We start from the raw sequence: 12104 nt of genomic DNA, 5'->3' as shown, positions 1-12104 counted from the left end.
CAGACTGTCTGTGCCATGCCCTGACTGTTAATTGGTACAGGACAGCCCAGCTTGCTCTAGACAGTACCACTCACTGGGCATGTTGTCCTGGCATAAACATAAGACTCCTTAGCATCCATCAAGAATTACTCCATCAAAGCTCCTACTGACTTTCCTGGCTAAGTGACTGAGTTCCCTGGCCAAGGGTTAAGGCTGTGTGTAATAAACAGGCCTGCCTTCAGGTTCACACATGAATTCCTGCCCTGAGGTCTCTCAACAAATAAATATTTTCTTCCCCTAAGTTGCTATTGCCAGTATTTTATCCATAGGAACATTAAAGAAACAGAACACTTAAGGATTTTTTAATAAAGAAGAAATATCTGATGTGATTTTAAAGATATCAATAAACCTTAAGACAATATTTTCAATCTAAAAATTGAGATAGTACATAGAAATTGAAAAGTTGGCCATCAACTGGGTTCAAGGCATTCTTGTAAATACAGAGCAATGGATTAGACCCTGCCCGTCCAGCTTAACAGCTGGAGGACATTCTCAGAACACTCAAGAGAGGCCTCACTGGCACTTACTGGAGCGCCACTTTGGGTCCTAAGCTTCACAAAGTGAGAAGTGACCTACTTTATATTTACTGGAATGTGATATTTGGGTCAAGTATACCCTAGATGCTTCCGTGCTTGGCCTTGAAGGACAGCACAAGCCACAACACCCACGTGGCTGTGGTGAGTCTCACTCCTCTGACATGTTCTCTATCCATGCACAAAAATATAAGAGGCATCTTCAGAAAACAAGCCACTAAGCATGGGCGAGCCTCTGTGATCTCATACTCTTTCCTCACATTCCATCCCATAGCCATCAGATGTTTGTTTTGGGGAAGTTAAGCCAGTTGTTTCCCCATTTAAAAAAAGGACTGCTTTTCCTAACACATCTATGAGCATACCACAGTGGCTCTCAAAGAACTGACAGCCCACAAAACCACATGGGCAAGTACTTGAGCACACTGCAGTCACTGCACAGAGACCATGCAATTGCACTTCATGCCTCAGGCAGACACTCTCAATGGGAAGATTCCTAAGAGAAAGAAATGCCTCAAGCCATAACCTTGGTGGCTTTCAGGTTTGCCCTGTGAAATGGGGCAGAATCACCAGACCTCCTCAGAAACACTTTGACACTGATGTCAACACATGTTATTTTAGAGAACCTGCTGCTGTCCCGGTGTGCTTAAGAAAGAACGTCATCTTCAGGCTTTCTCTACTCTCTGATGACACACTGAATGGAGAGTACACTGCCTGCCTGGGCCAGCACTGGATCTGCCTGTAGAGCAGCAGTAGGTTTCCCTAACACTGGTCCCCCACCCACAGCCTGCTGTCCCTACCTTAGCCCTGTCACAAGAACCATGGTGGAACCGTAAACAGGAGGCACAAGCACCAGACTGAGCATGGCTTGGGGGACTTGAGGAAGGGCCTACTCAGCTCCTGCTGGACCCTCTTAGCTGGTAGGAGGCAGGCTTGGGGGGTGGGGGTAAAAAGGGTAGGCCTGTGGGTGGTGCCACATTGGGCAGGTGGTCCTGAGTTGTATAAGACCGCTGAGCGAGAGGAAGCAAACCAGTAAGCAGCTCTCCTCCATGGCATATGCATCAGTTTCTGCCACTGGGATCCTGTCTTGAGTACCTGCCCTGGCTTTCCTCCATGATGGGACTATAAACTACAAGCTGAAATAAACCTTTTATCTCCAAGTTGCTTTTGGCTCAGGTATTTTACAAAAGCAGTAGAAACCTAACTAAGAGAGGACTTAGCCCATTTACTGTCAACCCCAGACTTCAATGTAGAGGAGAACATCTTTAAAGACCACAGCATATCAAAGAGGACAACTGTGTCCGCCAGCTCGGGGAGAAGCTGTGACTCAGGGACTGCCATTCATTCCCACCAGTGCATGTGCGACTGGAGCTAGCCCGGCTGTAGTGAGGATGTGTCACAGACAGTCACGTGGATCCACAATTAATCAAGACAAAGAACAAATGGTCAAAGCCAATGTTATTAAGACATCTGCAGCGGCTGAAGGTAAGGCCCATGCACTGCCCTTTAGAGAACCCAAGCTTGGTTCCAATCACCCACACAGAATAACCAAGCTCCTTTAACTCTAGATCCAGGAAAATTCAATGCCTTTGGCCTCCAAGGACACTAGCGTCTGTACACAGATACAGACAGACATAATTTTAAGATACTAAAAAAAACTAAGTCTTTGAGAGATCTATAGCCACAGACAAACCTTTAGCATTGTTGGATGATCGGAAAAAGCTAATATTGGGTGTGGTAGGACTTACAAAGTTGCATCATAATACATTTATAATTGTTCAACACTTTAAGGGAAGAGTTTTTAATCATATTATCTGCAAGCTCACTTTATTTTGACAAATCTGGTGGACGGGCCGTGAATGGACTTCAGCTATCACTGCAGCGCTGCAGCCGGCATTCAGGTCAAAAACTTCCACAGTCCGGTCCCGGCCAGCTGTGAGGATGATGTCTGCAGCAAGTCAGTCAAGGGAGCGTCTCAGCAGCCTCACCTGTGAGCACACCATTCTACCCACTTTATTCAAAAAAACAAAACAAAAATAAAAGGAACCCCATAAGACTCAGGAGTGGATAATTCTAAAGTTCCAAAGGAAATAGGTCCCAGCTGGGCAGCAGAAGAGGCAGCAGGTTCACAGTGAGCAGGAGAGCACGGGGTACAAGGGGTAGCAGAGACACCGCCAGCGAATGGAATCACAGTGTGAGCCAAAGATGAGTGCCCCGCTGCATGAGGCGGACACAGCCTCTTGTGGAGCCAGCATCATGCTCTGTCAAACGGCAACTGCTATGAGTTTTGCCAGTCCAGTGCAAGTGTGACAGTGTGCTGAGAAAATGCACTAACTGACTATGCATCATCAGTAAATACAGATGAGTCCAGTGAACTCGTCCTGCTATGTCATAGCCCAGACTGTTCTTCCTCGGAGGGACTTCTTGCTATTAAGACAAGATTACTCCACCTACAATTACTCCGAAAGAGCTCATGTTCCACAGCAGAACTATTCATTCTGACCTTTATGCCCAGCAGAATGCCTGGGGCTTCTCAGATGCCCAGAAGGGCTCTTCTAGAGAGCAATGGTCAGTGCAGTGCACGTCAACGGGCTCGGAGGAAGGATACGGGAATAAAAGTCGTTCACTGCTGACAGGCTGCTCACGTCCGCACCACCGGTCAATGCGAGCCTGAAAATAGGCTTATACCTGCTTTTTGGTTTATACCTAGAAGAAAGGGGTGAGGAGATGACCAATGTTTTTTCTTCTGACTACAACTAAACATTCTACATTTATAATCATAAAAATGAGAATAAAGGCTTTGTATTGTTCAATCATGTTATAATACTAAGGGAATGACTGACAGGCCACCTTAATCTTCCTTTGGGAAATTAATTTAATTTTCTATCAGAAATTCTAGGGTTGTTTTTTTCTTAGGAATGTCTTCTGAAAACAACAGTATATTCTATATAACTATAAAATAACTCATTCCTATGAGATAGCAAGTTCGTCCTTTAATTCTAAAATAACTATATATTCCCTCATAGGCATTCAGCCAGTTATATAGTGTTGATATCTAATCCTACAGATTGTCCTTATTATTTCAGAGCACTGGGCATTACTTTAGTGGACGTGTAAATCTTAATCACAGACATAATCCCTAAGGGAAAGTAATGGGTTGGCTAGCCCCGGAAGGAGTCTCAGCCCAGCTGGAGCACAGCTCGGAGAGGAAAAGGCAGAAACAATGTCAGAATAGGCAGGCTGGTGGAAGAGAAAAGCCAGGCCCGGGGCAAAAGTTGGACTGCCCAGGATGAGGACAGGTGTGTTCTCAGCAGGTGGTAGCGTTGCTGCCTGGAAGAGCACTGTATCTGAGGCTGTGGAACTCTGAATGGGTCTCAGAGCAACAGAATCTAGACACGGGCCCCAGACCTGAAGAGATGTGAGAGAAGAAGCCAAGAGAGAAAGGAACAGAGTGCACTCGAGTCTCAAGGGAATCTTGAGAAAGGGAATCTTGAGAATAAATGTTCAAAGACAGGATGGTAGTCACACAGGTGGCCCTGAGGAACTGCTTGAAGCAGTGGTTTTCAACCTTCCTAATGCTGTGACCTTTTAATACAGTTCCTCATGTTGTGGTGACCCCAGCCATAAGATTATTTTTGTTGCTACTCATAACTGTAATTTTGCTACTGTGATGAATCATGAAGTAAATGTTTTGGAGATAGAGGTTTGCCAAAGGGGTCACAACCCAGAGGTTGAAAATTGCTGGCTTAGAACTACACAGAAGGATGGCTGAGAGAGAAGTCATTTTATCTAGAAAATGTGTTAAAACTAGAAAACAAAAGAATGAGGGAAGACTTTCCAGAAAGCTAGGTAGGCAGAGGTGTAGAGAAGAAAAAAGAACCTGACAGAAGACCAAGCAGGTGACCCAGCATAAGCACAGTCATCATCCTCGATCATCCTCCACAAGTACAAACATGGCTTGTAGAAACTCTGTCCCCTACTTTTCATTGCCACCAACTAATCTGTAGAATTATTTATTATAAGTCTATGTCTACCCTAAACCTAGGTAAACACCTACCCTCACCTAGGTAAACACTGGTGAGGGGAAAAAAGTCAATTCAGACCATGAGTAAAATTCTGGCTAGACTAGAGCCTACAGAGGTAATCACAGAAAAAAATAAGCACTGGTGACTTCAAAGATGTGTTGCACAGAGCAGCTCACCAATGACTGGAAGTCCTTGTTGGGACCCTCTTCACCTATATTAACATCTGAGGTTCCTGACAGGAGCTGCCAATCGCAGCAGCTAGTGCTTTCTGTTTGGGGATGGGATGGGTTGGAGTGAATGGGATGAGGAAGGTTGGGAGGGAGGGAGAAAGGGAGATTAGTGAGACAGGGTTGGGTTGGGATGAGATGGGCAGGATGGAATGGGAAGGATAGAATAGGATAAAGTGGGATATGGTGGGTGGGATGGGTAGACTGATGGTGAGTGGGGTGAAAGAAGTAGGTTGGGTTAGGCTCCACACTGGACCCGGACAATGCAAAATGGTTCTCACATTGCAAGTCTGGCCCACCAGATGAGTTCAAGGTATACAGCAGGCAATTAGTAGGTCCTCACTTTAACTTGGGTCATTTCACCCTACTATGATGAGATGATGTGTCTTGTCTACAATGACTAACAGGGTAAGCAAAAGTACAGTTGCTGACATGCAAGAAATTTGATGAAATCCAACATGCAGATGTAAATCACTCACCAAGATGCATTTTTTTACCTATGCTTTTAACAACTTTCTGTTGATAACAAAAGTAAAATATGTTTTATTGTGTAAGGTGGTAAATACAGAAGGAAAACAAAACACAATTACTTAAGTAAACATTATGATGCATATTCTGCCAGACATTTTAATATACAACCTTATTTTAAGTACCAAAAACATCTCATTTTTATTATAGTCTTCTAAGTAACATATCAATGTTTACATTGAATTACAGAATGTGAATACCGCTGTTTAACTATCCAAAATTAAATTTCTCAGTGTTTCTACATTATAACAGCTACTTAACATGTACCTATTATTCATCTTTCCATTTGTCCATGACTATTTCCTTAAGATAATTAAAGAAGAGAGGAATACAGAGGCAAAGGCAGACATGCTCTCAGAACTCTTCTTGCAAGACTACACTAACTACTGCTTGTGGAGTGGCAAAATGGTGGGCTAAGGGCGAAATAAATGAACAAGACGGTAAGAGCAAAGAGAGATGAGTTTTAAATCTCAAGAGAGAGAGAGCGGAGAAAAGGAAAAAAAATGTATGCCAAGGCCAGGAAACTGAAAAGCTAACAACTAATACTACCTGTTTCCAAACTTTTTTTTTTTTAAGTTAAGATTTTAAAGCTCATGTCTCTAGAAATGAAGTGAGAAATGAGGTTGGCTCTTTGGGGTAGGAGCAATAAAGGCTAGAAGATGGGGGAGGCCACCTACCTTCGTATGTCATCCCTGCAGAGGTCAATGTGGTACTTTAGTAGACAAAATTCAGGGCCCGAAGACAACAGTATGAAAGAATCCAGGTAGTAGAACTGTGCAGCTGTTACTGGCTTAGGCAAAGACTCTGGAGCCTGTGAAGCAGAGCAGCTGTGAGAATTCCTCAGCACCTAGCACAGTCTCTCCCCAGCACCCCCTCACATGCTGTCCTCATCTTGACCATATGTCTTGTCACAGCCAACTTGCCATGCTGATTTTGCTTACTAGCCATTGTCAAAGCTTATTTGAAAAAAATATTAAAAATTTGGTGGTAAGGGAATTTTGAGACAGGATCTTACTACATGCTGGCCTCAAAATCACTCTGAGACTCATACTCCCTCGGCCTCCATAAGCAGGAGTTACAGTCTTGTGCTACACAGTTCAGAAAATTGGAAAATGGGGGTAAATGAAACACTGCCTATCAAGGATATCAGTAGTGTTGAAGTTGAGAACACGATTTGAAACACAATTCCAAGAAGCAGTGCTCTAAGGGAGAGTACAGAGATCTCAGGACCCTATGATAATTACCAGTGTTTTAAAGAGCCTTTTCTTTAATTTTAAAGGAAGAGCAACTTTGTGTCTCACGACAATCTGGCCCAGCCAGAGACCCTACAGAGAGCCTGCTGCAGGGCATTCTTTCCTCAGGTCTGCTGAGAACCTCGGATGGGTACTGACCCTGCGAGCCCATCTGTTCTTGCCCTTACCAGAGGTATGACCCGTGAGAGGACATCTGCCTGTGGCAGTTGGCAATGCTCTCTATGCCTAGCCAATCACCCAGCATCACAGCTTAGTGTCCAGAGCCTGTAGTTTGTGGGCCAGAAGACCAACTGAGCATGTGCAGCTCACCAGCGAGAGCATTGTCACTAGCCCAGGAAAAGGCCAAACTTCAAAGTACAATTTCTATTGCTTTCATAAGCTGTTATGTTTAAATATTAAAAGTCAAAATATCCAGACTCAGTCTGTCTTTGGCTCTTCTGAAAGGCTCACCACTTCTGGGTTATGTTCACAGTTCATCAGGTCATAATTCATGAGGAGAAGCAGGGTCTCTTAGCATCCTCTCTTCTTTCCACCTAATAGTAAGATTTGTGTACTCTGTCTGCCTCTCCTTTCTCATTCTCTTTCCAAATAACCTTACATACATTCATTTAAGCCAGTCATTGCGCTCCTTCACACAACAGCCTCTTTGCCATTATTACTACCTCTATGATATAATGTGAACTAGCATGTAAAGTTATCCATGTTTTATCAAGGGTATTTTTCTCATTTTCATACCATAACAAATATAAATACATCTTGAATGTATTTGTCAATGTATATATCACACACCAAGAATGTGTTAACATGTGTTACATATGCATGCATTTCATGTGTGCATGAATGTATGAAACTGTCCCACCATCATGTTTCCACTGTAGTGAAACAGCTCCTCATTGTATCTATTGCTGGTTTCCCCTAAAGAGAGGCAAATAGCTGTGACTGCCCACAGCTCAGGATCACTAAGCAGTTTGTCTGACTGCTAACCACTGTGATATGTGTGCTCATGTACACATTACCAAAAGCAGCACGAGTTCTGTCCTGTGAGCTGACCACACCCTCAGGGTCTGGTCTCGGCCTGTAGACAGCAGCCACCTCATGTCATGGCTCCAGCAGACAGTGTTCACAGCTCCATCATGACCTATTCAGGAAAAATGGAGAACCAAGGAGAATGTCTGCCTGCACCAGAACAGACCAGGGAGTAAGGAAGGCTGTTTCTTGCTGTGGAGCTAAAAGAGCAGGCCCAGTGTCAAATAGCCCTACAGGAAAGGCCTTTCTAAAATCTCACCTTTCTTAAAGATAAAGTTCTGATTTCATGTGCCCAGGCTGGGGGAAGTTCTAATACAACAGCGTAAGAAGTGGTGCTCTAGCAGCAAGTGCAGAGAGCTAGACCCTGTGGTAGTCTGTGCTATTTAAACGAGCCTTTTCTTTTAGAGGAAGAAAATAGAAGAATTCACTGAGGAAGCTTGGACGTTCTCTCCTGGTTTGCTCTGGCCAATGGCTGCTCTGGATGCTGGCCTATACAGGTGCCAGCACACCTCTGAGCAACATCTGCTGGGGAACCCATGGGCAGATGGGACAGTGCTTACCCAATCTTTCAGCTATGCAGTCCCTACCCTTCAATCTCTTTCTTATAAGAGATTGTCTCCTAACCCCATCTTTGCCCTTATAGTCTCTACAAAGCAAACCTGAAATCACAGCTATCTGAGTCTCTGAGAGACACAAGAGCCTGAGGGTTCATAGAAGCAGAGACTTGGAGGCGGCATCATGAGCTTCCCTGGGAGAAGCAGTAGACACAGGCAGACGAGGAAGCTGGAGGCTGCACAGTGTCACACATGCACAGGACATCAGTGACCTCGGCGTGCTGAACCATCGCATTTCATCCACCCCAGGGTGCTGTGTGGTGAAAACTGCCAAGCAAGGAACCACAACTTCGACAGGAATCTAGCTAACAGGATCCTCCCACCCTGCCTGGTCACAGTGGGGGATCTGCACACTGCAACTGGAAGGGCAGTCAGTGAATCAGTACCGGCAGAGCCACCGAAACAGAAATGGAAAGCCAGGAAAGTTGTAAGCAGGAGGCTGCTCTGAAACAGGACCTCAAAACAGAGCCAAAGTTACAAAGCAGAAAAATTATGTCAAATGGCTTTGCTGCCCTCTTGTGTAGACTTCTGGTATTTTTCACAAAAGTGCAAAGATCCCTTTTGTAAAAATGGCCAACTGTTGGGCAGAGCGCATGGAATCTTATGAAAGAAGTGGGAAATAGTAAGATCTAGAGAGGACAGTAACTCCACAAGGAGAGCAACAGAACCAAAAAATTTGAACACAGGGGTCTTTCCAGTGACTCATACTCCAACCAAGTACCATGCATAGAGATAACCTAGAACCCCTGCACAGATGTAGCCCTTGGCAGGTCAGTGTACAAGTTGGTTCCATAGTATTAGGAAGAGGAACTGCCTCTGACATAATCTGATTGGCATGCTCTTTGATCACCTCCCCCTGAGGGGGGAGCAGCCTTACCAGGCCACAGAAGATGATAATGTAGCCACTTCTGATGAGATTTGATAGACTAAGATCAGAAGGAAGGAGAGGGGGACCTCCCCTATCAGTGGACTTGGGGAGGGGCAAGCGTGAAGAAGGGGGAGGGAAGGTGAGATTAGGAGGGGAGGGGGAGGGGTTTATGGGGCGATACAAGTGAATAAAGTGTAACTAATAAAAGTTTAAAAAAATGCCCAAAGAACATTTATTCATTGCTTATGTGAATGCAAGGTGGGGCACTATGAAAATCTGCATGGAAGTTGCTCAAAAAGCTGAAAACAACTGTAACACATAACCTAGCTATAGCATTCTATACCCAAAGGACTCTATACCCTACTACAGATACACTTACTCATTCGTGCTCACTACTGCTCTATTCATAATAGCAAAAAAAAAAAAAAAGGAAACAGCCTCGGTGTCTACAATCTGATCTATGTATAATGAAAATGTAGTATGTTTATGAATATTATGCATATTCATCTCTTAAGAAAAACAAAATTATGGAATACAAAGGTAAATGGAAAGGAATGGAAACAAACATCCAGATCCAGAAAAACAAATGTTCCATGTTTTCTCTAATTTTTGAATGTTATCTTTGACCTTTCATATATGTGTGTTTCATCTGGAATTCCTATGGAAGTCGAAAATTAATAAGGGGCCACAGGTGGTGCTTTCAATGGAGCAAAGACAGAATGGAATCACATAAAAAAGTAAAAGGAAGTAATCAAAAGGGGAAGGGAGGGGGCCTGGGAAAGCAGATTAGATAATAGATTATGAGGGATAACCAACACTAAAGACCTTTGAGAAAAGCACATGGAAGCCAACAGCTGGGAAAGCTTCTTGAAAAATATACATACACATACAGAAGGGTTTAAACGGGGCTACTCTGTAATAATGTGACAAACTCCTACTAGATACCATACACTAACAAATCAAAAGCCCAGTGTCCAGAATGGTTACCACTTTTGAAGTTGTTGGCCACTGGGGTCCCACAGATCCCCCACACACACACACATTACAGGCCATTTGTGTTGCCCAGTTTTATCACACCCTTCCCAAGGGAGGGGAGTCATTTCATTAGAAGAAGGAACAGAAAGGCTGTAAGGGCCAAAGATTGCAGAAGATTGCAAGGATACAGTGTTTTCCAGCTAGAGCAGGGCAGTTGCCATATTAACTCACAGCAGTTCTGACAGCATGAAGAAGATCTGCGCAAGCCCAAACCAGACAAAATCCCATTTTGGAGAGGAGAGGTAGGCATGACACGCTACTGGCAACTGACAGATGCTGGGAGAGGGAGAGTCAGTTTTCCTTAAGGATCTGGCCCTAATGGGTCAAGCAAAACCATACAAAAGTATGTCAAAGCTAGACTTATAGAAGTTTATGGACAACACAAATTGGAATTGATGGGTTAAAAAAAACCAACAACACAGAGTTGGGTGGTTAGGGAAGGGGTAGATCTGTGAAGAGTTGGAAGAGGGGGGTGAATATGATCAAATACATTTTACAAAATTCTTAAAGGACTAATTAAAATCAAACAAACAACAAAGTCTCAAGCACTCCCCAGGCCTGAGAACAATCAAAAGCAATGGGGAAAGGATGCTGTGACTGTGCTGCAGAGAGCACAGTGGTACTGTCACTGAGTACAAACCACACCTGACAGACACAGGGCCCAAAATCAGCTCTGGCTCACATGTGCCTGGAGGAGGGCACCTGTGAGCACTCTTACCTGACAACACACATGCTTAATAGCTGTCCTACACAATCCTACCTCCTGACCTCTGAAGCACCTCTTTTATCAGCTGTGGAATAACACCCTCACAAGCCTCAGATACCAAACAAGGATGCTTAGATCCATGTCTCTCCCTAACCACAGGTGCAGGCACTGCATGGGATCACACAAAGGAGCAGCAGGTGGGGCAATTCTTCCAGAGCGCAGGTTTCCCACTGATGAAGCCCTCAGTGCTGGAATGCTGTCCTCATCCTCCATCGTCACTAGCCACAGCATCAGCTGTCTACCTAGACTGCACCCACTTGATCTGAAAGCCAGCATAAGCAATGGACAGGGCAGGGTCATATAGAGATGCTCTACAGAAAGAGCCCCAGCCTGGTTCTTCAACACATCACCGAAGGTTGGGCACTGGCATTCCCACTCCTACTCCTGGGACAAGACCAGCATGGATAACTAGAGACCTACGAAGAGCATTCCCTTCTCTTTCAAGCCACCCTGAATACTGAAGGACCCTGATGCAGACTAGACAGCTGAAGATAAGCCAGGGGCCCAATATACACGGGCCATGAGCATCTCTGATTGTAGGCAGGCACTTACCTGCTCCTGACCCCATCAACTTCCTAGTACTTTAGCTCACACCCAGGTCTGTGCCTCTATCAAGACACAACTCAAGAGTGCCCACTGCTACCCAAGTGATTATATAAGGCAGATGAACTTAAGACAAAGACAAATTGTTTTTGTGTATATTTGTATTCAGTAAAAATACCTAGCAAGATAAGTTTCTAAATAAGCAGCTCCAGGATCCTAATGAAGAGCTTAAAATTCCTGACTGTAAAGCTAGGGGAAATTATATATCAGTTAGGAAGTTAGCACACTGAGAACCTAACATGGCTACTCTCATTTTTAAAAGCTATTGCCCTGCTTAATGTATTAAAACATCCATCACAGACTCTACTACATTTCAAAGTACACGTCAATAAGACTTTCTATTAACTTAAACATATTTCACCCCTGTAGGAATGGATGTCTTTCACTTGCCCAAAACTGTTTGAATGCTTTGGCTTTTGTCCATGAAAGCCCTGGCAATAGCTGGCTGCTTTGTCTTACTGAGCATGTGCACTGGGCAGGTCACAGGCTCTGCCTGACCTGTTCCAGAAGCCCGAGCCCGCCACTGAGCCTGTGTAAAGGAAACTGGCTTCATCTGCTGCTGACAAGCACAGCCCACAAGATTCACAACA

At 44.3% G+C, this 12104-nt stretch overlaps 1 protein-coding gene across 6 annotated transcripts in view; it reads right to left on the bottom strand.

Annotated features, from left to right (window-relative positions):
• The window catches only part of Wdr27 (WD repeat domain 27), an 87278-nt gene that overhangs the window by 42865 nt on the left and 32309 nt on the right, over nt 1–12104 (bottom strand). For all 6 annotated transcript variants that reach the window (XM_060373305.1, XM_060373309.1, XM_060373307.1 and 3 more), the window contains exons 18-21: nt 7619–7740; nt 6027–6160; nt 3178–3275; nt 2396–2517 (exon numbers count right to left, since the gene is read on the bottom strand). In XM_060373305.1, the coding sequence (XP_060229288.1) occupies nt 2396–2517; nt 3178–3275; nt 6027–6160; nt 7619–7740 (476 nt within the window). The remainder of the gene's footprint in view (nt 1–2395; nt 2518–3177; nt 3276–6026; nt 6161–7618; nt 7741–12104) is intronic.

The sequence above is a fragment of the Meriones unguiculatus genome, chromosome 20, assembly GCF_030254825.1.
Source record: "Meriones unguiculatus strain TT.TT164.6M chromosome 20, Bangor_MerUng_6.1, whole genome shotgun sequence".
Taxonomy (NCBI): domain Eukaryota; kingdom Metazoa; phylum Chordata; class Mammalia; order Rodentia; family Muridae; genus Meriones; species Meriones unguiculatus.
Note: the sequence above shows the minus strand (reverse complement) of the source record. Positions and strands in the feature narration are given on the sequence as shown.